The sequence below is a fragment of the Heptranchias perlo genome, chromosome 35 (assembly GCF_035084215.1).
Source record: "Heptranchias perlo isolate sHepPer1 chromosome 35, sHepPer1.hap1, whole genome shotgun sequence".
In the NCBI taxonomy this organism is placed as follows: Eukaryota; Metazoa; Chordata; class Chondrichthyes; order Hexanchiformes; family Hexanchidae; genus Heptranchias; species Heptranchias perlo.
The window spans coordinates 14,989,749-15,017,556 of NC_090359.1; the positions used below are offsets into that span (position 1 = coordinate 14,989,749).

Consider the following 27,808-nt stretch of genomic DNA (forward strand, 5'->3'; position numbering starts at 1 on the left):
GTTGGAATGTGGAACTTGCTAACACATGGAGTTGTTGAGGCGAATAGCATAGACGCATTTAAGGGGAAGCTCAGTAAGTACATGAGGGAGAAAGGAATAGAAGGATATCCAGATAGGGATAGATGAAGTGAGGTGTGAGGAGGCTCGTGTGGAGCATAAACACCAGCACAGACCAGTTGAGCCGAATGGCCTGTTTCTGTGCTGTAAATTCTATGTAATTCTAAATGGTCCATAAATACGGAGAATAAAAGTGGGCCCAGCACTGACCCCTGGGGTAACCACTTCCAACCCTTCTCCAATCTCAGCAACTCCCATTAACCCGGACCCTCTGTTTCCGGTCCCCAGACAACTTTCTCCCCGCACTGTTCCATTTCCTTTTAAACGGCCCTCCTGAACAGACTGGGCATTACCCCGGGGATCCCCCAGTTACCTTCACACCGTTGCTCGCCATGTCCCTGATTTCACTTGACATCCTTCACAGTCTCATCGAAATGTCTTGGTGCCACCCGGCCGTGTGAACATCCAAAGAGATTTCCAGTCAGCCTCAAGTATTTTCCAGCAGATTGTTTCAAATCCGGCGCGGTTTTCCTCAAAACTCCTGGAAGTTCAGGCATGAATTTACCTGTGGAAGAAAATCACATCGTGTTAAGGGAAGGAAGAATCAACGACCCTTCTGAAGTAATCGGTGTCGGCCTTGGCTCATTTGTATCACTCTCTCACCCCTAGAATCATAAAGATTGTGGATTAAAGCTCCCCTCCAGAGACCTGAGCACAAAATCTAGGCTCACACTCCAGTGCAGTACTGAGGGAGTGCTGCACTGTCGGAGGGGCCGTCTTTTCCACGAGCCGTTAAACCAGTCCGGCCCCTCAGGTGGATGTAAAAGATCCCGTGACACTATTCGAAGAAGAGCAGGGGAGTTCTCCCCGGTGTCCTGGCCAATATTTAATCCTCCACCAACACCTATAAACAGATTATCTGGTCATTTATCACATTGCTGTTTGTGGGATCTTGCTGTGCACAAAATGGCTGCCCACATTACAACAGTGACCTCATTTCCAAAGCCCCCCATTGGCTGCGAGGCTTTGGGTGGTCCTGAGGATGTGACAGGCGCTGGAGAAATGCAAGTTCCCCCTCCCCGGGGCCGCCCTCCGCTCTAATCCCATTGCCCGTCTCTCGGTCCTGTCCCCGGGCTCGGGGACTCTCGGCCGGTCCAGGGCCCTTTAAGAGGGACGCGCCACACTGCGCATGTGCGCCGTTTATTTAAATCAAACCGCGCGATTCAAAGGAAAAGTGACGTCAGTTTCCGTCACAATAAAAACCGCTCGTTCTCAACCGAAAAAACGGAAAGTTTGTCTCGCGACACAACAGGAAGCGGTCGCTGATCCGGCGGGTGATGTGCGCATGTGCGAACATTCTCCCAGAGTGCAGCGCGGCCTGTCTCACAGATGGGGCCTTTTCTCTGCCGCTCTGCATTGTGGGAGATTCGGCCGCCATGACGGGCCCGGGTCACCGAGTTCATCCAATCACAGGTGAAGCTTCCCGGATTGGTGGAACCGACAGAGTGCAGGTGGTCTGTGGAGCGAGAGAATCTCTGAGAAGAGGGGCAGCCAATTGGGGAAATCACAGGAGGTGGTGACCGGTCATAAACCAATCGGTGAATGACGGATTGAACCAAGGAAAGGAATGAAGAAACTCGACTGGGACCTGTGGGAACAGGCGGACTAATAAATTTAACCCGTGTCCAGTTCAGGTCACCACATTACAGGAAAGATGGGATTGAACCAGAGAGGGTCCAGAGGAGATTTACAAGGATGGTCCAGGAGTGGAGAATTTTAGCTGTGAGGAAGGATTGGATCGGCTGGAGTTGTTTTCATTGGAACAGAGGAGGCTGAGGGGGGATTTAATTGAGGTGCTTAAATTATTGAGGGACAGACGAACTGCATCACTTCAAGAAGGCAGCTCACCACCACCTTCCCAAGGACAATTGGAGATGGGCAATAAATTCTGCCCTTGCCAGCGACACCCACATCCCATGAACAAATAAAAAAAGGATATTAAGGTCCTATATCCCTTAGCAGAGAGGCCAATAACCAGGGGGCATATATTTCAAATAATTGGTAGAAGGATTGGAGGGGATCTCTGGATAATTTTTTTCACCCAGAGGGTGGTGTGGGTATGGACCTTACTGGCTGAAAGGGTGGTAGAGGCAGAAACCCAATTCGCTTTTTAAAAAGTACTTCGATGTGCACTTGAAGTGCCGTCACCGACAAGGCTGCGGACCAAGACCAAGAGTGCGATTAGGCTGGATAGCTCTTTTTCAGCTGGCATAGACACAATGGGCCGAATAGCCTCCTTCTGTGCTGTAAATTTCTATGATTCTATAACTCCTAGTGTCAAATGTGACATGGCAAAAGATACTTGTTCATGATTCAAAAAAAATCTTTACAGAGAGGAAAGAAACAATGTAGAGCTCTGCCTGAAAGTGTTGTTCAGACAGACTCCATGAATTATTTTAAATTGGAGTGGTATAGGGACCTTGGAACAGAGGATCATTAAATTGGATGAGGGGAGAGGAAAGTCACCTGTTTCTGCACTGCAAGATCCTAAGCTTCATTGAGAATGAATTCTTGAAGCATTTCTACATGGTATTTTTTGCAACATTGTAAAAATATCCCAAAGTAGTTCTCCTGGTGACCTGGCCACTTTGTAAAGTCTCCCTGAAATGTTTACATGTAAATCAGACAACAGTCAGAAGAGGGTAGGATGGACCAACACTGCACTTGAATGTATTGTCATCTATTGGGTTTAAAGTTTCCAAACACTATTTATCAATAGTGTGAGGAAGCTCAGAGCGAAAGTGAGGAGGGGCCGTCTGACTGTAGTTTCCACTGGAAGAAAAATCACCTTCAGTGTGTACAGTGAGCAGAAATGAATTGCTATTGTTAAAAGTTCCCACTAACTTATTGTTATTCTACTTTAACAGAACGAGCCTGGATCTCCTGCTATGTTTAAACACTAACATTCAGTGATTATAGCTTAAGTAAAATATTACTATGATTTGATTTAAATGGAGAAGTGGTTTCCACCTGCCAAAGAATGTTGTCTGAAGCGAGGGTGTTTACTGCTAACAGCTCCCATCCTGTTTAATAGACCCCCTGAATGTCTGATTTACCAGAAAGAAAAACTCAGCTCAGTAAAGTTAAACATTCTCTTATTAATCTGAATATTTTATGAACAAATTTCAGTATTTCACAAGGCAAGGGTGTCCCAGACATGGATTGGACCCAATTCACTGTAAAGATATAAAAACAGCCAGTTTCGCGACCAGGGGACATCACCTAAAAAATAGAATCAGGACTTTCAGGAGTGAAGTGAAGAGACACTTCGACACGGAAAGAGTGGGAGAAGTTAGGAACACTCTTCCACAAAGGGCAGTTGATGCTCGCTCAATTGTTAAATCTATTATCTCAGCTTAAAATTTTGTTAAGCAACAAAAGGTAAGGGATATGACTATGGCAGGTATATGGAGTTATGTCACAGATCAACCATGATCTCATTGAATGGTGGACCAGGCTCGAGGGGCTAAGTGACCTGCTCCTGTTCCGATGACCACCCTTCAAATACAGTGAATGATAAACAATGTAATTTGAAAATAGGACGAACTACTTACAAGACAATCTTGAGGGCCTGTCGTGAGGGGAAGCTGAGGATAAAGAAACTTCAATCTGTGCTCACAAGAGGACAGGTGAAATTCAAATCCAACAGAGTTAAATCACAACCGCTGGGCTCCCCGTCCCTCACACTCACTGTGCCTGGACCCAATGGGCACAACATTGCCCCCCGTGTACATTAACCATGAAACTGAACATTTGAAATCTACCTGGAGCCCCACCCCCACTAAACAAGAATCTTTACACCAGAGGCAGAGATCTTCAATCTTGGAGGAGTTCCAAGTCCACCAACTTTCAATACTATTGGTGTTTGGACAATGAGCTCCAAAAGGGAAAGTTTAACTGGAGTTTGGAGCCCGTGTGGGATTCGAGTGATCAATGGCCACGGGACACCAAGGGAATGATTGGGCCGTCAACCAGCCGGCACCAGTACCCCAGGCCAGTCCCACTGTCCCTTCAGAGTTCATTGACCTGCACAATGAGGGCCTGGCAAGCCTACACCCATTGCTGCAGCCATCCCTGGACAGGGCCTGGAAACACTATTACCAGCCATTCTGCCACTACTTACATGGACCCATTTCAACCCATTTCACTAACAGGAGGAACTGTGGAGGAGTGCAGTGTGTTACGAACAGTATTGAGCACTTGTTGCATGCTGATTGGAACCAGATAATGAAAAATGAGCAACCAGCCATTAGAAGATATAAGTAGTCACTGCTTTATTGGTCATTTGATAACTAGTTGAACTGGGTTTGCTTGTGTTTCCTGTACAGGAACAAGGCGATCAAAGAAGCAGAGATCAGAGAGACAGCGGTCACAGTCAGGGCCAGGATCAGGACCACCTCAGACTCCACACCTAAAAAGCAACAAGAAACCAATGGTTAGTGAAGGAAATACTGAGGGGAAAATGGAAACTAGCAGTCAACCAACTCACCACCCGGAGACCTCTCCTGCATCCTTTGCTCAACCTCATTAAGGGGCTCAGTTGCCAGGTCTGTCACATCAGGATCCAGAATGACCAGGGGTCCAAGTGAGGCCTCACCCTCCCACTTCAATTCAGCATCACTCCCTGCAATATCAAACATTCCAGTTAGAGAGGGTAAAGGGTGACCTCCAACATAGAGGGGATCAATGTCCTACCAGGTCCAGATGCAAGATCCCTCCTTCCTCTGGAATCAAGTCGGAATTCCCTCGTGGCACTACAGCTGCCCAGATGACAACAGGCGCACACATCATTGGTAGATTTTTCTAATGGGGTCCAGCTAAACCAGAGAATCAGTTTATCAACCAGGTTGTCCATCACCCTTTAATACAACACATCCCTGAGCGAGAGAGGGAACTTACATATTCTGGAAAGTACAAGCTTTGTTCATTGAATCTCTCTGATCCACTGCAGCAACTTTCAGGTGACAGGTGATGAAAATCTGAGGGACACATTCAATACAAGTTGTTATTTAGTGACCTCCTCCCAACATGGGGAACCCAATGTTTGGCTTCCTCTTACCAAGGAACGGTCATCTCCAAAGAAGCGGAATGCATCCAGATCAAACTGGAGTTTGTCCAGCTCACGTTCACCTCTTGGCAACACAAAGGTTGAAAAGGAGTCCCCAGCTTTGCTGTCCAGGAGGCAACTGAAGAAAGATTAAAAAAGGGACAAAGTGAATAAAGTGAACCTATTGAGACATAACCAGCTGGAGAAAGCAGAGAGCTCCTTACCCATGGTAGTCAATGATGTTGTATCTTGGGGTGGAATCCTTGTCTGGGCTCAATGTTGCTGCACAGCTGTCAATGTAGAGCTTCAAGGGCATGTGGTTGGTCATTGAAACAGAGGCCTCAATGTGAATGAGGTCACCCAGGTAGTAGACAGTCGAGGTGCGCTCTGTAAGCCAGTCATCTGAAGTACAAGAGGACAAGGGTTGGAGACAGTGGGTGTAACTCCCAGTGGGAAACGACAGAAAAGCACTCCCCATCCACCCATCACATACCGTTCATAAGACGCAGTGAGAATGACAGAAGCCCTTCTCCAGACTTGGTCGAGCTGAATGGGATCCAGGTGGGCTTGATAGGGTCACTGCTCACATTGCCCTTCCTGGAAGGACAGTAGATAATTTCAGGACAACTTCATAGAACTGCACCTGCTGTAGACCTTACTTGCCACAGAGTAAAGATTCTTACCTAAAATAGTGGCACTCAATGGGAATGATGGCTCCATTAGTTCTCACAATGACAGATCCACGAGCATTTGGGGTGTGGTTCAGGTGGGTAGTGTAGACCAGGAAATCTCCAGCCATCTGAAAGACATCAGGTTAAGGAATGAAGAGCTGGTCTCATTGGACAAAAGCTATTTCTGGTCATTTTCCTGCCCTGTTAAGCAGCAGTTTGAGGAGTTTCAGTTGTTCCTCAATGACACATGATTGAAGCAGCTCCACCATTGGTTGAAGTTGCCTGGAGTAGCCTCTGTTACTCGACTCAGTCCACCTTCTATTACAGGGGACTTCAGGCCTGCAGTCAGAAACCCTGAAATGATTGGCACTGCCAGATTTGATGAGCATTCTTTCCCATATAGAATAGAGCTTTCACCTTAAGGGGCTTCAAGTTACCCCTGATATGGAGCACAAAACACATCACTTTTAAATCTCATCTGTGTCCATTAAAACAAGGGGATTGGCAGGTGTAATAACCAAAAGTGGAGTTCCCCTTTAATACATTGGGATACAATTATTATTCCACTTGTTTCATCATTTAAGAGCAGTCTCAACAGGAACTTCCACACTGAACATTCATTGACCACAAGTTGAGGCAACAGGCCAGAATATCCACAGGAAGGAACAGAAAAGATAAATCAATTGAGGCACAAGAGAACAGAGTGGTTTGGAGAAATGTAGGTGAAGGTTCAAGGTCAATAGAATTGAATCTCAGAGTTAGAGAGTGGTAATGACCCATTTAAGAAAGATGCAGTCCCTCAGTGACAAGTTGAAGTTCTTTTTAAATATAAAGCTAAGATTAACATGTCAATATAAAGAAAGTAGTTTCACACAGGGTGATATTTAACAGTGGGCAAGAATTTATACACTGATTTCATTCAGGGATCTCCTCAGTGGCTGGAATTTCACCTGATGTTAATGAGCTCAGAGTGGGCAGTAATCCACACAGTGAAATTGGAGCAAGAGTTGAGGAATCACATTACCTGCAATCTGCTACCACATTCATGGAGCCCATAGTCAAAGAAGACAGTGTGGTTCTGAGAGGAGATCCCAGTTGGCCGACAACCTGCTGTCCCCAGGGTCAGGTCAGCAGCTTTAATCAGGTGCCTGGTTCTAAATAAATCCATGTCTACCCTCACCAGCAGGTTCTGCTCTCCACACTGCACCATCACAGTCTGCAGTGGAGACAGACTTCTCCCCTCAGACACACTGAAATGGGAACCAAAGGGAGGGACAGGGGTGGGTTTTACTCTTCTCCATGGAAATCTCTGCCCTCTAAACTGTTGCCAAATATCAGAGCAACAAACCACTCCAACTAACACCAGCACCGAGAACAAACCTCTCACCACAAAATCCCCCATGATACCAAACAACTCAACGATCACTTTATCCACCAACCAGCACCTTTTATACAAAACCTGCAGTCACCTGACTCCAATTCAATGAGTCGCTGTTGTGATACGATTGGATGTCTTTCAGAAAAAAAACTCAATGTCTTTAGAATCCTCCTTTCATTCAATCACTTCCATTGTCCTATTTCATAAGTTTCATTCGAAAGAAAGGAAAAAAAAGAAAAGAAAAAAAGATGGAGACAGTGAGCGGTGTAACTGAGTACAGAGATACAGAGAGACACCAGCAGAGGGAGGTAGAGAGCGGTGTAACTGAGTACAGAGATACAGAGAGACACCAGCAGAGGGAGGTAGAGAGCGGTGTAACTGAGTACAGAGATACAGAGAGACACCAGCAGAGGGAGGTAGAGAGCGGTGTAACTGAGTACAGAGATACAGAGAGACACCAGCAGAGGGAGGTAGAGAGCGGTGTAACTGAGTACAGAGATACAGAGAGACACCAGCAGAGGGAGGTAGAGAGCGGTGTAACTGGGTACAGAGATGCAGAGAGACACCAGCAGAGGGAAGTAGAGAGCGGTGTAACGAGGTGCAGAGATGCAGAGAGACACCAGCAGAGTGTCCAGGAAACCAACCTTTTATCTGAAATCTGAGGCGGGATCTAAACTGCACAGTAGAGGAAGCATTACTGTATATCTAACCCGTGTTGTACCCTCCCTGGGAGTGTTTGATTTGACAGTGTCGAGGGAGCTTTGCTCTCTATCTAACCCGTGTTGTAACTGCCCTTCTACAACTGGAAAGTTTCTCCTTCTTTCCTCTATGAAAACCCTTCACAATTTTGAACACCTCTATCAAATCTCCCCTTTACGTTCTGTGCTCTCAGGAGAACAGCCCCAGTTTCTCCAGTCTCTCCACATAACTGAAGTCCCTCATTCCTGGCACCATTCTCGTAAATCTCTTCTGCACCCTCTCTAAGGCCTTGACATCCTTCCTAAAGTTTGGTGTCCTGAATTGAACACAATACTCCAGCTGAGGTCTAACCAGTATTTTATCAAGGTTTAGTATCAATTCCTTGCTTTTGTATTCTATGCCTCAATTAATAAAGCCAAGGGCCCCATTTGCTTTCTTAACAGCCTTCTCAACTTGTCCTGCCACCTTCAAAGATTTGTGTAACTACACCCCCAGGTCTCTCTATTCCCCCACTCCATTTAAAATTGTCCCATTTAGTTTATATTACCTCTCCTCATTCTTCCTACCAAAATGTATCACTTCACAATTCTCTGCATTAAATTTCATCTGCCATGTTTCTGCCCATTTCACCAGTCTGTCTATGTCCTCCTGAAGTCTGTTACTATCCTCAACATTGTTTATTACATTTCTGAGTTTCGTGCCATCTGCAAACTTTGAAATTATACCCTGTACACCCAAGTCCCGGTCATTAGTATATATCAAAATGAGCAGTGCTCCCAATACCGAGCCCTGGGGGACACCACTGTATACTTGCCTCCAGTCTGAAAAACAACCGTTCACCACTACTTTCTATTTTCTGCCCCTTAGCCAGTTTTGTATCCACGCTGCCATTGTCCGTTTAATCCCATGGGCTTCAATTTTGCCAACAAGTCTATTATGTGATTCTTTATCTTGCCTTAATCTCTCCCCGCATAGAAACTCCCCGACCCATATTCATGGCCGCCCCCTCGACCTTGCAATCACGTGGCCTCTCTACTCACGATCGTGTCAATCATGGATAAGGCCATCTCTGATCACATCCTTGTATCCCTCTCCATCCACATCGAATCAAAGAATCATAGAAAGGTTACAGCACGGAAGGAGGCCATTTGGCCCATCGAGTCCTTCCCGGCTCGATGCAAGATCAATCCATGTTGTCCCACTCCCCCAATGCACATCACAGAATGAACTCAGGAATCCCACGCCACTTTCTATGAGCGGTAACAGGCTGCGGTTATGGTGAAGACCGGGACCCAGGGCTGAGGCTGTGGTCATCAGTTACTCTGGGAGTGGCACAGTCTGTTTCATGACGAGCCGGGGGTGAGAGTAACCCCAGGGAGTCAGGCTGGTGTTTCGAAGGGTGTGGGTTCCAGCTCCCGTTCCAGGACTGGGACACATGATCCAGACTGACTGTGTCGTTCTGAGAGGGAGCTGCATCGTGAGAGGTGCTGTCCTTTGAATGAGGTGTTAAGTGGTAATTTGTGAAGAGCAGGGAGTTCTCCCGGTGTCCTGGCCAATATTCTTTCCCCAACCATCAGCACCCAACAAACAGGAGGTCTGCTCAATATATCATCACTGTTTGTGGGATCTTGCTGTACACAACTTGGCTGCTACGTTCTCTTATATAACGATAGTGACTGAACTTCTAGTGAAGTGCGTTGGGATGTCCTGAGGATGTGAAAGGTGCTATACAAATGCAAGTTCCTTGTTTCTCACAGTGGGCCGTGTCTCTTTCCTTGTCTCATTGAGACTCTCAGTTAATTGGTCCGTTCTCTCCGCAGATGGGGCCCGACCCGCTGAGTGTTTCCAGATTGTTCTGTGCGTGTTTCACTCAGACTCGGGTTTTACAGTAAATAATAAAAGGACTGCAGTCAGACACTTGGCCATGAGCTGCTGAGTGACCTGTCGGGACATTGTTGCTTGCTTCCCTTCAGCTTGTGGGACTGGGTTTTTGGTGCACTGTCCCTTCAAGTGCTGTGGTTTGCCTCATTTCTCAGTGTGATTGTGGTGCGAATTCAGAAGCAGCCACAGTCCGGACTGCAGGCAAATTGGGAGGCTGGGACTAAAAGTTCACAATTCCCACACCGGGAGTCGAACCCGGGCCGCCTGGGTGAAAACCAGGAATCCTCACCGCTAGACCATATGGGAACTGAAAAACCGACTAGCAAGAAGGGCACTGAGACTACAACCGGAAAGTTAACGGACGATTCAAAGGAGGTATTCACAATTATGAAAGGTATTGACAGAGTATTTAAGGAGAAATTGTTTCCAGTGATGGAAGGGTTAATAACCAGAAGAGAAAGATTTAAGGTAAATTGAAAGACAGTCATGGGGGGTGTGACTAAGATTGAGACCATTCATTCAGCTGCCTCTGCAGCTCCCCTCCCTTCCCCGAGCCCACCAAGTTTCTCTCCTACCTCCCCTCATGCCCTCTCTGAGCTCTCTTGACCATGAGACCCACCTCCTGCTCCCTCGACCCCAAACTGCTGACCACCCAACCTCCCTTCCTGGCCCCATGTCAGCTGACATTGTTAATGTTCTCCTCTCCTCAGGTACGGTCCACCTCCCGATCAAATCTTCCATCATCACCCTCCTTCATAAAAGACCCACCCTTGACCCCTGTGTCCTTGCAAACTACCACCCCATCTCCCACCTCCCTTTCCTCTTCAAAGTGTTGTCGCCTCCCAAATCCATGTCCATCTTTCCCACAACACCATGTTTGAAACCCTCCAATCAGGTTTCCACTCCTGCCACTGTCCTGAAACGGCCCTTGTCAAAGTCACAAATGACATCCTCTGTGACTGTGTAGAGGGAGATTTAATCTTGATCGAACCCTTGATGCACCTGCCCCCGGAATGTTTGATGGCACAGTGTAGAGGGAGCTTTACTCTGCCATGTACTGTACAGTATCAGTCTGTGATGGAGCAGAGCCCTGCTCTTTAATAGAAATTATTCTTTCGATGAGCCACTGAGCCCCTAAAGCAGCCTCCGAGACCCAAAGTCTGATTTCCATCCCACAGTTCCAGCAGTTTGCGAGGGCTGGGCCACGTTAGCAGCAGCTCTCTGTTCCTGGTCTGGAGCTGAGGTGTTGTGTATTGTCCCTGACACAGGGACCAGACGGTGAGCTGCTGGCTCCTATTGTTCTGGGATCATTCCCTGCTGCTCTGTTCTCACCTCTTCACTGGGTCTCAGATTATTACCAGCCATCTTACTGATCAATAAACAATCGGCAGTCTGACCGCGGAGATTTGAAATGTGTGAAACATTTCATGTGTCTCATCCCTGTCCCTGGACACAAATAAATCGGCCGTCATGAAATGTTCACAGTCCGTTTCTTGAGCCTTCTCCTTCTGAGGAGAATCTTTTAAACTCCTTGCTAAAGTGACCATTGATCTTAATGTCCTGTTTTGCGGTATGTTCTAGATTGTTCCAGGTCAGCATTGTAATAATTCGGGGTAGTTGAAAAGTGGGATCATTATATTATATCTCGATATTTATCACAGCCCCGCCCCCAAACATTCAAACCACCGACATTGGCTCCCAGTCCACCAACATCTCAAATTTTAAATTCTCATCCTCGTCTTCAAATCCCTCCATGACCTCGCCCCTCCCTATCTCTGTAACCTCCTCCACCCCGACAACCCTCCGAGATCTCTGAACTCCTCCAATTCAGGCCTCTTGCGCATCCACGATTTTCATCGCTCCACCATTGGCGGCCGTGCCTTCAACCGACTGGGCCCAAAGCTCTGGATTTCCCTCCCTAAACCTCCCGCCTCTCTACCTCTCTCTCCTCCCTTAAGACACTTAAAACCGACCTCACCTGTCCCAATATCTCCTTATGTGGCTCCGTGTCACATTTTGTTTGATAATCGCTCCTGTGAAGCGCCTTGGGACGTTTTACTCCGTTAAAGGCGCGATATAAATGCAAGTTGTTGTTGTTGTTGGGGTGGAGAAAGGGTTTTCTTTCTTTTTATGACTCTTTTCTATCTCTCTATTTCTTTCCTTTCTCGGACTCTGTTTTCCGGGTCTGTTTACTGACACACATTACAATCTGTGTCACTCGGTGTCTAACAATGTGAGGCAATGTGTTTTATTCCCGCTGTGTTATCTCTCTGGCGGTTTGCTGATAAATGTTTAACTCGCGGCCTGTTCCCGTTAATGGTCACAAGCAGTAACAGACAGACAGAGCGTGACTGACCGCCCTGAGATGTAGAAAAGGCATCAGTTTAGGACAAATGCATCAAATCAAATGTTCATCGGGCACCGAGAGAAACAAAAACCAGAGAGAAAGGCAGAAGGAAATAGAGAAATAAAAGCTAAATACAGACATCCTTGATGTCTCTCTATTCCATCCCCAACCGTTCAGTGTCGGGTAAAAATGTCAGTGTAAATAAATGTTCGAGAATCGGCCCAAAGAAGAAGAAACAAAATAACCCAAAACTGCCAAAACCCAAGATCGAGTGAGGGACCTTTAGATCTTCAGTCTAACGCTCTCCCAACTGAGCTATTTCAGCCCCACATCAAACTGGTCTTTGGGTCATCCTCTTGGAATAAAATATAACCCCGGGTGGAATTGCCCCTCCCGCTCATTCCTCACTTCGGGAGAATGAGACCGACCATCAAGGAGAGATTTTCTGATCCTGTCGTTGAATCTCATTTATATTAAACATTCCTTGAACTGTCTGCCGGGGGGATTCAGAGCTGGGGTTCGCCATGAACCAGCTTCCCCTCAATTCCCAGTTTTATCAGTGAATCGACCAACAAACGCACGACAGAGCTCAGGTTATGTTAATAATACAAACAGAAAATGCGGGAAACACTCAGCAGGTCAGGCAGCATCTGTGGAGAGAGAAACATCCTTTCAGGCCGATGACCTTTCATCAGAACTCTCTCCACAGATGCTGCCTGACCTGCTGAGTATTTCCAGCATTTTCTGTTTTTACTTCAGATTTCCAGCATCTGCAGTATTTAGCTTTTGTTTTACAGCTTGTATTAATTTTCTGCTGATGATATCTTAATATTATCTTGTTTTTGGGCAACTTAAATCAGGTTCATGGACAAATTCTTCCATCATCCCTTCTCCCACATCGCTTCTCTCTCTCATTCATTCTTTTCTCCTTTCAATCTAGAAGAGGGCGGGAATCAGATCTCACCCCCCGAACCCTCCGCACACAGACCCCCGTCGACCACCCCGTGTGATCCAAGAGACAATTCAATACATTGCACTCTGTCTGAATACAGGGGAGATCACACTGTTCTGGACACGGAGTGAAATAAACTGGTGTTTATAAAAAGTTACGTATCACAACACGTGTCTCTGTCTCTCTCCGCCATCCCGGCCTGTGCTGTGTTATCCGTTCTCACCCAATGTGTTACTGGTAATTTTGTGGAAGTGCATGAAGGGATACGTGACCATATTAACTCTTTATTAACTCACATGATAGGATTAGCCACAAACACAAAGTAAGCACAATTGTGTAATTGCGTTTGAGCCTTGGTATGTTGATAATTAGGCCTAGCACAGCCTGGCCTTCCTTGAGATAAGGACAGAATATAATAATAATAGAGTTGATGAATGGCCATGAAGCCTTACTTATAACAAGGAAAAGGAATGTAGAGAGAAAGAAAGTAGCTGAAATCTGCTCAGGCCTACGTGATGGCTATGGATGTTCGGGGGCTGGCTCACTACTTGATTGACCAACTACCTGAGCAAATAAAGAATGTACGTGTACGCCCATATTCTGTAACAGGTGGGCGTTGCCGAATGAATTGTATAAACATGAGCTGTTTCATTGACTCGGCGAAGTTGCACCCTCAACCATTGTTTGAGGTGCACTTCCACTTGTATACAAGTTGGGGTTCAATAAAGTTTCTCCTTGTACTACTTGTTTGGGTGTTAATGCATTTGTATAGTGTTAAGTTTCGACAGTTTTCATCAACATCTTTGACTGTGGCAGCACAAGTTTGTGAAACCGTTGAAACAGCATCCGGTTCCTTGGCTTAATAATAGAGAAATAGAGCACAAAAGCAAGGAAGTTATGTTAAACGTTTATAAATCATTGTTCAGGCCTCATCTGAAGTATTGTGTCCAATTCTGGGCACTATAATTTATTAAGGAGGTCAAGGTCTTGGAGAGGATGGAGAGGAGATTTACCAGAATTATACCAGGGATGGGGTTTAGTTGTGTGGAGAGACTCGAGAACCTGGGATTGTTCTGCTTCGAGCAATGAAGGTTAAGGGTAGAAGTAATCCACGTGTTCAAAATTAAGAGGGGTTTTGATCGAGTAAATAAGGAGAAACTTCACCCACTGGCGGGAGGGTCGGCAACCAACGGACGCAGATTTAAGATAATTGGCAAAAGAACCAGAAGGGAAATAAGGAGATTTTTTTACACAGCGAATTGTTATGATCTGGAACGCACTGCCTTAAAGGATGGTGGAGCTCGATTCAATCGTAACTTTAAAAGGAGAATTGGATAAATACTTGAGTATCTCTCCACAGATACTACCTGACCTGCTGAGTGTTGCCAGCAGTTTCTGGGTTTATTTTTGAGCTTTCACTATCGCAGTTTTCCTGACAACCTGCAACTTGCCTCAAGGGCGCAGCTTCAAGCACAACTTTCTTGTGCTCTTCTCACACACAAGATCGCACTTTACTTTCCTACACACGCGCTTTAAAATCTGCCGTTTCCGCACACAGCGTCCTGCGCCACGAGAATTTGAAAGACCTTTCGCTCATGGCCTGTACTCGCTCCTTTTTCCCCACAGGCGCTCTTTACATTTATCCTCTACTCGATTCAATCACAGGTTTCAACAGAACTATTCAGATCAAGGCGGAACACTTCCGATCTTACTGCACCGCCCCAACTTGCCAAATGTGAACCTTTCAACCGCCATTCGCAGCTCTGCAGCGCTGCCCGTCACTCACACAACTCAACTGCTGAGAGAAAAGAGCGAAAAAGCATCAAAACAAAAACCAGTTCTTCAGTTACCATCCCCTGGATCACAAGATTCCCCAAGTAAATTGCGTGTACAATCGGGCGGCTGTCTTTCCAGAGACCAGCCCTGCTTTCGTCGTGTTTGTCTGTCGAGCGGTCACGCAGATCGAAATGTATCGACTGATTTCAAGGTACAAATGAACATTGGTGCGAATGGGACATGTGCCCAATAGAAACAGCGGTCGGAGCAGAGCAAAATTAAAGGAGTGAGATCGTGAAAGTGAATGTTCGAGTCGGCAATGCCGCATGAAATGGAAGGAGGAAAGGAAAGGCGGCCTATTGACTGTGGAAGGAAGAAAAAGCTGGGAGAAGAGGCGGGTTTGAACTGTGGAACATCAAGTACAGGCATGTGAGAGAGGTGGGATTTGATGGAATAAATAGGTTTTCGACACAACAAAAAATGTTTTTCTCATGTGTTAAATATTGATATATTGTTTTATATTCGCAAGCGCGGGAGAGAACAAAAGAAGCAGCGCACACTATGCCGTGATTCGGATTCGAACCGAGGTTGCTGCGGCCACAACGCAGAGTACGAACCACTATACGATCACGGCGCCACACTTCTGTGGCTGAGTTTCTGCCTGAACTATTTAAATAGTGCCTTTAACGTAGCAAAACGTCCCAAGGCGCTTCACAGGAGATTTTTTTAAACAAAATTTGACACCGAGCCACAGAAGGAGATATTAGAAGCAAAATACTGCGGATGCTGGAAATCTGAAATAAAAACAGAAAATGCTGTAAATAATCACCAAGTCAGGCAGCGTCTGTGGAGAGAGAAACAGAGTTAACGTTTCAGGTCGATAATCCTTTGTCAGAACTGGAAAAGGTTGAAGATTAAACAGTTTTTAAGCAAGTACAGAGTCAGGAAAAGGGATGGGGGAGGAAGGGGAGGGGAGGAAAGAACAAAAGGGAAGGTCTCTGATCGGGTGGAGGGCAGGAGTGATTAAATAACAAAAGGGATGATGGTGCAAGGCAAGGAGGGTGGTAATGGGACAAGTGAAGAAACAAAAGATGGGTCTAGAGGAGCTGTAAATGGCAACATTAGAACCATAACCAGCACTTGATCTCCGAAAAAAATGTGATCAGTGTTTTAGATCTGAAGTTATTGAAATTAATGTTGAGTTCAGAAGGTTGTAAAGAGCCTGATCGAAAGATGAGGTGCTGTTTCTCGAGCTTATGTTGAGCTTCATTGGAACGGAGTCGGAGGCCGAGGACAGAGAGGTCAGAGTGGGATTGGGACGGGGAATTAAAATGGCAAGAGACCGGAAGCTCAGGGTCACGCTTGTGGACTGAGCGGATGTGTTCAGCAAAGCAATTACAAATAAATTGCTGTTTCACCTGGAAGGAATGTTTGGGACCCTGGAAGGTGGGAAGGGAGGAGGTGAAAGGGCAGGTGTTGCATCTCCTGCACTCGCATGGGAAGGTGCCGTGGGGAGGAGATCGGGTGTTGGGGGTGATGGAAGAGTGGACCGGGGTGTCGTGGAGGGAACGGTCCCTTCGGAATGCTGAAAGTGGAGGGGATGGGAAGGTGTTTTTGGTGGTGGCATCGCGCTTGGACGTGGTGGAAATGGCGGAGGATCATACATTGAATGTGGAGGCTGGTGGGGTGGAAGGTAAGGACAAGGGGGACCTACCGTGGTACTGGGAGGGAGTGGAATGGGAAAGGGCAGAAGTGAAGGAAATCGGATGGACACAGTCGAGGGCCCAGTCAACGACAGTGGAGGGGAACCCTAGGTTGAGAAAAAGGGAAGACATATCGGAAATACTGGTGCGCAAGGTGGCATCGCCAGAACAGACACAACGGAGATGGAGAAACTGAGAGAAGGGAATCGGGGCCTGACAGGAAGCGGAGTGGGAGGAAGTGTAATCAAAGTAGCTGTGCGGGTCGGTGGACTTATAATAGATTTTGGTTGACAGCCTATCCCCGGAAATGGAGAAAGAGGAAGGGAAGGGAAGGTTCGGAGATGGACCGTGTGAAGGCGAGGGGAAGGGTGAAAATTGGAAGCAAACTTGACTGGGGCGAGAGCAGGAAGTGACATCGATACAGTCATCAATGTACCGGATAAAGAGGTGAGGGAGGGGACCTGAGTAGGACTGGAACAAAGAATGTTCCACCTCTCCCACAAGTTCAGCCAGGCAGAGGAGGGTGGTGGAGGATGGGGATTGGTTGGACCTTCGTTCATGGAAGAGGCAGGGGGCCCGCAGGCCGTCCTGTTGGGGGATGGAGGTGTAGACGGACTGGACGTCCTGGGTGAAAAGGAGAGGGTTAGGGCCGGGGAACTGGAAATTGTTCAAGTGGCGGAAGGCATCGGATGAGTTGCGGATAGAGATCGGAATAAATTGGACGACGGGAGAGAAAGAAGAGTCGAAATAGGAAGAAATTTGTTTCGCGGGGCAAGAACAGGTTGAGACGATGGATCTCCTGGGACAGTCCAGTTTTTGGATCTTGGGAAGGAGGTAGAAGCGGGCTTGGGGGACTATGAGGTTGGAGGCCGTGGGGAGAAGTTCTCCACAGGAGATGAGATCTGTGATGGTCTGCGAAACGATGGATTGATGTTGGGTGGTGGGATCACGGTCCTGGGGAAGGTAGGAGGATGTCGAGAGTTGGCGTTCAGCCTCCGCAAGGTAGAGGTCTACTCACCTCACAACAACAACAGAGCCGCCATTGTCAGCAGGTTTAATGACAATGTCAGGGTTGGACTCGAGAGAATGGAGCACTGCAAGTTCAGAGGGAGGGAGGTCAGAGTGAGTGAAGGGAGCAGAGAAATTGAGACGGCCGATGTCACGCCGGCAGTTCCCAATGAAAAAAATCAAGAGAGGGTAAGAGGATAGAGGGAGGGGTCCAGGTTGAATGAGAAATCTGAAGATGGGAGAAAGGGTCCGCTGTGCGGGGGGAAGACTCCTGGCCAAAGAAATGGGCGCGGAGGTGAAGGCGACGGAAGAAGAGCTCAGCATCGAGTCCAGCTCGAAACTCATTGAGGTGGGGGCATAAGGGGATGAAGCTGAGTCCTTTGCTGAGGACTGACGTTCGGGGTCAGAGAGGGGAAGGTCAGAGTGAATGGTGAAAACACGACAAAGAGATTGGAGGGAGGGATGGGGTCAGAGGAAAGTGAAGGGGAAGAAGGATCGGGAGAGGTGTTGGTATCTAAGAGTTGTTGAAACTTGCGGTCCTTGACACCTGAAAGGAAGGAAAAAAGTTTTTTGTTGAAGCGCCGGATGAGGCGAAGGATGAAATGGAACTGCGGACCAGGACAGCTCTGAAGTAGAGAGAGTCGGTGCTGCTGAAGAGAGAGTGTTTGATCAGGTTTCTACTAAAACTCACTTTCACAGACACATCTCCTTCCTCAGCAACTGTGTCCGGCTCCGACTTATTCCACGTGGATTCCAACTTAAATTCCACCCTTCATGTTTCGGATCCACCCATGATTCCAGATATCTCCATGATATTCAGCGTTCCTCCAACCACTGCTCCCGCCGCTTCCTGAGATCCACGCTCAACGCCACGCACCACCACATGCTCACTCTCGACCTCTCTCTCCACGCATGGTTTTTATCCCATCCGCGCCATTATTGCATTTACCGTTTGATGTGTTGGTTCCTTCATTATATTCATCCAGAAGTCCTGGGTTTCAGTCCAATCCGAAGCCACGGTGGATGAATTTTGCATTGCTCACTGAACTCTGCTCAAATCAGCAAAGTCCTGATTGGCGCCCGGAGGTGTTGCGAGTGTAAGATGTGAATAACGTGAAGTATCAATCAAAGTGCACAATGGCGCCCCGGTAAAGCGAGTATCTCTCCACAGATACTCCCTGACCTGCTGAGTGTTGCCAGCAGTTTCTGGGTTTATTTTTGAGCTTTCACGATCGCAGTTTTCCTGACAACCTGCAACTTGCCTCAAGGGCGCAGCTTCAAGCACAACTTTCTTGTGCTCTTCTCACACACAAGATCGCACTTTACTTTCCTACACACGCGCTTTAAAATCTGCCGTTTCCGCACACAGCGTCCTGCACCACGAGAATTTGAAAGACCTTCCGCTCATGGCCTGCAATCGCTCCTTTTTCCCCACAGGCGCTCTTTACATTTATCCTCTACTCGATTCAATCACACGTTTCAACAGAACTATTAAGATCAAGGCGGAACACTTCCGATCTTACTGCACCGCCCTAACTTGCCAAATGTGAACCTTTCAACCGCCATTCGCAGCTCTGCAGCGCTGCCCGTCGCTCACGCAACTCAACTGCTGAGAGAAAAGAGCCAACAAGCATCAAAACAAAAACCAGTTCTTCAGTTACCATCCCCTGGATCACAAGATTCCCCAAGTAAATTTCGTGAACATTCGGGCGGCTGTCTTTCCAGAGACCAGCCCTGTTTTCGTCGTGTTTGTCTGTCGAGCGGTCACGCAGATCAAAATGTATCGACTGGTTTCAAGGGACAAATGAACATTGGTGTGAATGGGACATGTGCCCAATAGAAACAGCGGTCGGAGCAGAACAAACTTAAAGGCGTGAGATCGTGAAAGTGAATGTTCGAGTCGGCAATGGAGCAGGAAATTGTCCATGAAATAGAAGGAGGAAAGTAATGAGGCCTATTGACTGTGGAAGGAAGAAAAAGCTGGGAGAAGAGGCGGGTTTGAACTGTGGAACATCAAGTACAGGCATGTGAGAGTGCTGGGATTTGACAGAATAAATAGGATTTCGCCACCAACGCTGTTACACGTGTCTCTCCTCCACTGTTGGTGTCTCGCTGTTTCACTCACTGTACTCAGACACACTTCTCTCGATCTCCCTGCTGGTGTCTTCTGTATTGATCGAAATTACGAGAGAATATTTAATCCAGAAGCTGTTTTCTTAATGCTGCCGATCGTGAATGTGTGTCGGTGATGCAGTGAATGTTGCAGAAAGACACCACCAGAGGGAGGTGGAGAGGGGATAACTGAGCATGGTGAGTGATGCAGAGGGACCTGCAAACGGAGGGAGAGAGAGAGAGGGAAGGGCTCTGATTTGGGCCAATCTGGTTCAATAAACCCAAAAGTGTTCAGCGACTAAAATAACCGATCAAAAGGAAAGTTTTTAAATTGTGCAATCTTTAATAGAACGTCTTGGGAATGTGGAGCTGATCAGTCAGTGCCTGCAGGAGAAAGTGCCCGACTCAGGATATTGTGGAAGGGGCTCTCCAGGAATATTCAGCTCTCTGATTGACCTGCTGTTGATTTCCATCATTCTCGGGTTTTAATGCAAAAAAGGACAGAAATCATCAGGCGAGTCGGGCACTTCCGCTGTTCGTCTCTTTGTCTGATTCTGTTCAACTCACAGCGACATCCACAAAACTAACGCTGCACAAGAGCGGTTGATTTTCGTTCACAAATCCATTTCCAATGCCCGGCGCAGCAATCGTCGTTCCAGCCCCAGTTATTGGTGGTGGCGCAGTTCTCACCCTCACAGTGTGCGCTCTTGTGGTTATCTGGTTGATGGCTGCGCCAAAATCTGTACAGACCAATTAAAAATCCACACAAATAAGTACAGGGGAAATGTTCCTTTTCGTTAAATGGAAGTGAATATTTAGTTTCTCTGATTGGAATCCAGTTCCTCAGTTATAGAAATTGACCTCCTCATAAACTCAATCACTCGGCACTGTAGGTGTCTCAGGGGCTCAGTCCCCTTTCCAGGGACTAATGTGCTGCACAGGAACAGAAGGCCCTGGGTTCCAGTGCTGGCTTGTCTGGAGTCAGCTGATTGGAAAGGTTGGTGGTGGGTGATGGATTTATCCTCAGTCATCCCTGAGCACAGGGTGGATTCAGACCCCTGACCCAATCCCAATCGCTGCCCAGTGGCCTCGGCTGCAAACCAATGAGGTGAATGTTTGAGGTTCTCCGACTGCGCGGCCGTAACTTTGGTGGGATTTCGGCGGAAACCCCATTCACGTGTCTAAATGGACGTCAGGCAAAGTTACAGCAGCAGAGTGGGAACGTCTGGAGGAAATTCAGCCCCACATGTCTGAGGGCCATCAGTACAGGGGAGGGAAGGATCTGCTCCGCTGGGTCCTACGGGCAGAGCCTGTCAAAGCTCATTGCGGGGTGAATTCACCATCGACAGTGGCACAAAACGGGCGGCAGTGAATTGGGAGCAGGTCCGAGAAATTACCGAATATCTGGGGGTTTCTGCCGATCTTCTGCCGATGTTACTGGTGGCCGATCAGGAGAACCACGGAGGGAATTACCAGCAAATATGAACTACCATTTCCCATTGGTACAAAAGTATAGGGTTTATAGGGCATGGCACTGTAAAGGTTATGGGGCATGGTCTTGTAAGGTTTGAAGATACGGTAGTTATTGCTATAAGGTGCAGCAACGCAGGGGCCACAGGGGACGGCAGCGCAGGGGGTATAGGGAATGGTAGTGTAGGGGTTATAGTTTCCGGAGTGTCAAGGTTATAGGGTACGGCAGCTTTGGGGTTATAGGGTACGGTAGTACAGAACCTTCAGGGTATGGTACAATAGGGGTTATAGGGTAAGTAGTTTAGGGGTTATAGGGTACGGTAGTGAACGAGTTATAGATTACGGTAGTGTACAGGTTATAGATTACAGTAGTGTATAGGTTCTGGGTAAGGGAGTGTAGGGGTTGTAGTTTACGGACGGTCGGGGTTATCGGGTATGGAATGTATGGGCTATGGTCTACGGTAGTGTAGGTGTTATAGGGTACGGTAGTTTAGAGGTTACAGTTTCGGCAGTGTAGGAGTTGTAGCGTACGGTAGTCTAGGGGTTATAGCATATGTTAGTGTAGGGTTATGGGGTACGGCAATGTATTGGTTATAGTGAATGTTATTGCAGCGTAGGAACTATAGGATATGGTAGTGCAGGGGGGTTATAGGGTACGGTAATGTAATGGTTATAGCATATTTTAGTGTAGTGGTTATGGGCTACGGTAGTATAGTGTAGTGGTTAGAGAGTATGGCAGTGCAGGCGTTATAGGAGCCGCAGTGTAATGGTTACAGGGTGTTGTAGTGTAGGGGTTACAGGGTCCGGTATTGCTGAAGTTATAGATGGCAGCAGTGCCGGGGCCATGGGACGCGGCAGTGCAGGGGTTATAGGTTACTGTAGTGTAGGTGTTACAGAGAACGGTAGTGTAGTCGTTATCGGGTACGGCAGATAAGGTGTCATAGAGTACGACAGCATAGGGGTTATAGGGTACAGCAGTGGAGGGGTTATAGGATGCAGTAATGTAGAAGATATAGGGTACGGTAGTGTAGTGCTTATCGGGTATGGAACCGCAGGGGTTATAGGGTATGTTAGTATTGGTGTCATAGGGTAAGGTTATATAGTAGTTAAAGGGAACAGCAGTGTAGTGGTTACAGCGGACATTTATGTAGGGGGTATAAGGTACGGTAGTTTAGTTGTTATGAAGTATAGTAGTGTAGGGGTTATAGTTTACGGTAGTGCAGGGGTTATAGTTTACGGTAGTGTAGGGGTTATAGTTTATGGTAGTGTAGGGGTTATAGTTTACCGTAGTGTAGGGGTTATAGTTTACAGTAGTGTAGGGGTTATAGTTTATGGTAGTGCAGGGGTTATAGTTTATGGTAGTGTAAGGGTTATAGTTTACAGTAGTGTAGGGGTTATAGTTTATGGTAGTGCAGGGGTTATCGCATATTTTAGTGTAGGTATTATCGGGTATGGTAGCTTAGGAGTTATAGGCTACAGAAGTTTAGTGGTTATACGTAGTATGGGGGTTATCGGTTTCGGCAGTGTAGGGGCTAAAGGAACAGCAGTGTAACGGTTAGAGGTACATTAGTGTAGGGGTTATAGGGTGCGGTAGTATAGGGGATATATGGCATGGTAGTTCAGGGGATATAGGCTACGGTAGTTTAGGGGTTATATGGTATGGTAGTGTAGGGGATAAAGTATACGGTAGTTTAGGGGTTATATGGTATGGTAGTATAGGGGATATAGGGTACGATAGTTTAGGGGTTCTATGGTATGGTAGTGTAGGGGATAAAGTGTACGGTAGTTTAGGGGTTATATGGTATGGTAGTGTAGGGGATATAGGGTATGATAGTTTAGGGTTATATGGTATGGTAGTGTAGGGGATATAGGGTACGATAGTTTAGGGTTATATGGTATGATAGTGTAGGGGATATAGGGTACGATAGTTTAGGGTTATATGGTATGGTAGTGTAGGGGATATAGGGTATGATAGTTTAGGGTTATATGGTATGGTAGTGTAGGGGATATAGGGTATGATAGTTTAGGGTTATATGGTATGGTAGTGTAGGGGATATAGGGTACGATAGTTTAGGGTTATATGGTATGGTAGTGTAGGGGATATAGGGTATGATAGTTTAGGGTTATATGGTATGGTAGTGTAGGGGATATAGGGTACGATAGTTTAGGGTTATATGGTATGGTAGTGTAGGGGATATAGGGTACGATAGTTTAGGGTTATATGGTATGGTAGTGTAGGGGATATAGGGTACGATAGTTTAGGGTTATATGGTATGGTAGTGTAGGGGATATAGGGTACGATAGTTTAGGGTTATATGGTATGGTAGTGTAGGGGATATAGGGTATGATAGTTTAGGGTTATATGGTATGGTAGTGTAGGGGATATAGGGTACGATAGTTTAGGGTTATATGGTATGGTAGTGTAGGGGATATAGGGTACGATAGTTTAGGGGTTATATGGTATGGTAGTGTAGGGGATATAGGGTACGGTAGTTTAGGGTTATATGGTATGGTAGTGTAGGGGATATAGGGTACGATAGTTTAGGGTTATATGGTATGGTAGTGTAGGGGATATAGGGTACAATAGTTTAGGGTTATATGGTATGGTAGTGTAGGGGATAAAGTGTACGGTAGTTTAGGGGTTATATGGTATGGTAGTGTAGGGGATATAGGGTACGATAGTTTAGGGGTTATATGGTATGGTAGTGTAGGGGATAAAGTGTACGGTAGTTTAGGGGTTATATGGTATGGTAGTGTAGGGGATATAGGGTACGGTAGTTTAGGGTTATATGGTATGATAGTGTAGGGGAAATAGGGTACGATAGTTTAGGGTTATATGGTATGGTAGTGTAGGGGATATAGGGTACGATAGTTTAGGGTTATATGGTATGGTAGTGTAGGGGATATAGGGTACGATAGTTTAGGGTTATATGGTATGGTAGTGTAGGCGATATAGGGTATGATAGTTTAGGGTTATATGGTAGTGTCGGGGATATAGTTTACAGTAGTGAAGTGATTATAAGGTACGGTAATGTAGGGGTTATTGGATATCATAGTTTAGGGGTTATCGGGTTCGGTACTTTAGTGGTTATAGGTTACGGGGTGTATGGGCTATAGGGTGCGTAGTATAATCATTAGAGTGCGCTAGTGTAGAGGCTACAGGCTGCGAAAGTGTTAGGTTTACAGGGTCCAGTAGTGCTGGAGTTATAAGGTATGGTATTGTACGGGTTATAGATTCTGGTAGTGTATGTGTTCTGGGTACAGTAGTGCTGGGGTTATAAGGTATGCTAGTGTAGGTCATATAGAGCGCAGTAGTTTATGGTTTATCATGTCCGGTTCTGTAGGGGTTATTGGGTACGGTAGTGTAGGGGCTATCGCGTGTGATAGTATAGGGGTTTCGGGTGAGGCAGTGTATGGGTTTTAGGGTAAGGCAGTATAGGGGTTATATGGTTCTGTATTGAAGGGGTTATACGGTGGGGTAGTGTTGGAGCTATTGCATACCGTAGTGCAGAGGTTAATGGGTATGGTCACGTAGGAGTTAGAGTAAAGTTCTGTAGGGCTATAGTCTACTTCGATGTAGGGGTTATAGGGAATGGTGATCTAGGGGCTATAGGATATGGTAGTGTAGGGGTTATAGGGGACAGTAGTGTAGGTGTTATAGGGGATGGTAATGTAGTGATTAAACAGTACAGTAGTTTAGTCGTTAGATTATAGGGTGCAGCTGTTTCATGGTTATAGAGTACAGCAGTACAGGGGTTGTAGGGTACGGTAGTGTAGGGGTTATAGTTTATGGTAGTCTGGGGTTTTGGGTATGGTCGTGTCGGGTTATAGTTTATGGTAGTCTGGGGTTTTGGGTACGGTAGTGTAGGGTTATAGTTTATGGTAGTCTGGGGTTTTGGGTATGGTCGTGTAGGGTTATAGTTTATGGTAGTCTGGGGTTTTGGGTACGGTAGTGCAGGGGTTATAGGTTACGGAGTTCAGCGGTTATAGGTTATAGGTTTTGGAGTTTAGGGGTTATGGGGACAGTGGTGGGGTGGGTGTTGGGGACGGTAGTGTAGGGGTTATGTGACTGGACTAATAATCCCGAATCCCAGACTGATAATCCAGAGAACGTGAGTTCAAATCCCACCATGGCAGTTTGAGAATTTGAATTCAGTGAAAAAAGGCCTGTTAATGAAAGGCTGGTATTGGTGAAAGTGACCGTGAAGCTGGCGGATTGTGGTAACAACACAACTGGTTCACTAATGTCCTTTAGGGAAGGAAACCTGCCGCCCTGACCCGGTCCGGCCTATATGTGACTCCAGTCCCACACCGTCCTGCTTGACTCTGAAGTGGCCTCGCAAGTTACTCAGTTGTATCAAACCGCTACCATTCGAAGTATAATGACCACCACCTTCTCAGGGTAACTGGGGCGGGCAATAAATACCCACCTCGCCAGCAACGCCCACATCCCCAGATTGAATCATTTATTTTAAATATCCTTTTATCATTTCCTACTGCAGTTGATAATTCAGTCGGGAACTACACACCGTGCGGTTCATTTTCATTCTTCCCGCCCGACGGTAAACGGGTGACAGGAGATCCGCCGCCCGGCTGACATTCCGCTCGATAGTCGTTCCCATCGAAGTGAGTGGAGATTAAAATCGTACAGAATGTAAAACCACCGGCCGATTCGCTCCCGCCCGTTTTATCCCGACGGTAAAAGTGAACATTCAGCCCAGAATGGTTTCTCAGGCCCCACCCCCGGCCCAGGGGCGAATTTTAACATTTTCACAAAGACAATTGGAAAGGAAAATGGTGGGAGGTGTAGAACGGGCGGCCGATCCGATATCGCCCGTTTTACACTATCGCCTGAAGTTAAAATGAAGCCCAGACTGTTCCTTGTGCAGTCAGACTGTGCAGACTAATCACACAGTGAACACTGGAACCGACAAACACACGGGATTTTATTCCGGGAATCTGATTGGATTTGAGGTCAAGCTCCGAAGATCACTGAGCCGAGGTCTCACCACCCAGTTTCCCGGGAATATTGTTCTGCGTCCCCTCCATTCACTCACACCTCTCAGTACTCACTCAGGTTCAGAGAGCGGGCCTGCACCATCCACCCATTGCCAGGTGCCTTCCTTTTCCTCGTCCGTCAATCCAATCCAGTGTGGATCATCTCCGCCTTTAACAAAATCCTTCAGGGAATGTGAAAATATTACACAGCTTGTAAGATTATTATTAATTGAAAAACTAGGAGCAGGGCCAGTGCTTATTGTGTAACACTGCTCAATGGTTATAGACAGTAAGGAAGGAGACAAGGCAATTAAATAACAGTGAGTGTGTGACGTTTAACTCGTGTTTTAAAGTATGTTGATTGTGGGAGGAAGAGAAAGAAAGAAACCTAAGAACGACCTGACATTTATACAGCGCCTTTCATGACCCCAGGACGCACCAAAACGTTTCACAGCCAATGAAATGCATTTAAAGGTCAGTGACTTTTGAAATGAGGGGAAACTCAGCAGCCAGTTTGAGCACAGCAGGTCATCACAGTAATTCGATAATGACCAGATCAACTGGTTTAGTGATGTTGGTTGAGAATAAGTAATAGCCAGGATGCCGGAAGATCTCCCCTGCTCTTCTTCGAATAGTGCCACAGGATCCTTTACACCCACCTGAGAGGGCAGATGGAGACTTGGGGCCCGATATTACCATGGCGGCGGGGGGTCGATTGGACGCGTGGGTAACGCACCCGGTGAAATCAGTCTGCTCCGCGCGCAATCGCAGACTGATTGGATCCACTTACCTGTTCTCCGCGGCAGGTGGACTGCGCATGCACAGTAAGGTTTGCCAGCTGGAGGAGCTCTATTTAAAGGGGCAGTCCTCCACTGACTGATGGTGCAAGAAATCGGAAAAATTGCAGCATGGAGCAGCCCAGGGGGAAGGCTGCTCCCAGGTTTAATGATGCCTCACTCCAGGTATCATTGGATGGGGTGAGGAGGAGGGGGAGGACAGAGATCTTCCCCCTGGCGGGCTGGAGGAAGCAGCCTGCTTCTGCCACCAAGAAGGCCTGGCTCGAGGTGGCAGAGGAGGTCACCAGCACCACTAACATATCGCCCACCTGCATACAGTGCAGGAGGCGCTGCAATGACCTCAGTAGGTCAGCCAAAGTGAGTACACTTACTCATTCCCCTACACTCCGTCTGCCACATCACTGCCCCCACCCCACATCTCCTTCTGCACAGCCAACACTACTCTGTCACATCACCCCTCACACCCACTCAAACCTAATCCTCATCTTACCTGCACTTACTCACCTCGCCAGTACTCATCCCGCCACTAACACTCAACCCAATCTTCATACAATCTCATGGCTCTATCTCATACTCACCCTCTCATCCATCTCTTTCACAGTCAGCCTCACCCAACCTACCACTACCTGTGCTGCAGCCACGGGGCATGCATCACATATGTGCAGTAGGAAGCGTATGGCAAACGTGTCGTTAGCATGAAGGGGATGCACAAGGGTGTTTGAGGGTTTGTCATGGTTTTTACTTACATTTAATTTCTGATCAACTTACATTACATATTATATTGGCACCACGACTGCCACGTCTTTGCGAATCTTGTCTGGTTTGTGCAATAATGCCCTTTCCTGAGGATCA

At 46.9% G+C, this 27,808-nt stretch overlaps 2 protein-coding genes and 1 non-coding gene across 6 annotated transcripts in view; all 3 read right to left on the reverse strand.

The window, feature by feature from the left end:
- Positions 1-461: 461 nt before the first annotated feature.
- Positions 462-5,724, reverse strand: LOC137302266 (zona pellucida sperm-binding protein 3-like). Its single transcript, XM_067971913.1, has 7 exons — positions 5,658-5,724; positions 5,389-5,566; positions 5,177-5,303; positions 5,017-5,096; positions 4,813-4,934; positions 4,607-4,741; positions 462-622 (listed from the first exon to the last, which is right to left on the reverse strand). The coding sequence occupies exons 1-7, from the start codon at positions 5,662-5,664 to the stop codon at positions 462-464; spliced, it is 810 nt and encodes a 269-aa protein (XP_067828014.1). The 5' UTR covers positions 5,665-5,724.
- Positions 5,725-10,027: 4,303 nt separating this feature from the next.
- On the reverse strand, positions 10,028-10,099 carry trnae-uuc (transfer RNA glutamic acid (anticodon UUC)). Its single transcript has one exon. It is a non-coding gene; the product is annotated as a tRNA-Glu (tRNA).
- Positions 10,100-20,014: 9,915 nt separating this feature from the next.
- LOC137302107 (asialoglycoprotein receptor 1-like) overlaps positions 20,015-27,808 on the reverse strand; it is a 45,738-nt gene continuing 37,944 nt past the window's right edge. For all 4 annotated transcript variants that reach the window (XR_010958427.1, XR_010958426.1, XM_067971783.1 and 1 more), the window contains 2 exons: positions 26,235-26,341; positions 20,015-20,431 (listed from right to left, as the gene is read on the reverse strand). Coding sequence is in view for 2 of the 4 variants with exons in the window: in XM_067971783.1 (XP_067827884.1) it covers positions 20,275-20,431; positions 26,235-26,341 (264 nt within the window). In the remaining 2 variants the exon portion in view is untranslated. The remainder of the gene's footprint in view (positions 20,432-26,234; positions 26,342-27,808) is intronic.

Bases quoted from the DNA above. Each gene is read 5' to 3' on its own strand.
- LOC137302266 (XM_067971913.1), bottom strand. The intron at 4,935-5,016 runs GTAAGTTCCCTC...TCTCTGGTTTAG, and splicing joins GCTTGTACTTTCCAGAATAT to CTGGACCCCATTAGAAAAAT. The intron at 623-4,606 runs GTGAGTTGGTTG...TTTCTTCCACAG, and splicing joins GCAGGAGAGGTCTCCGGGTG to GTAAATTCATGCCTGAACTT.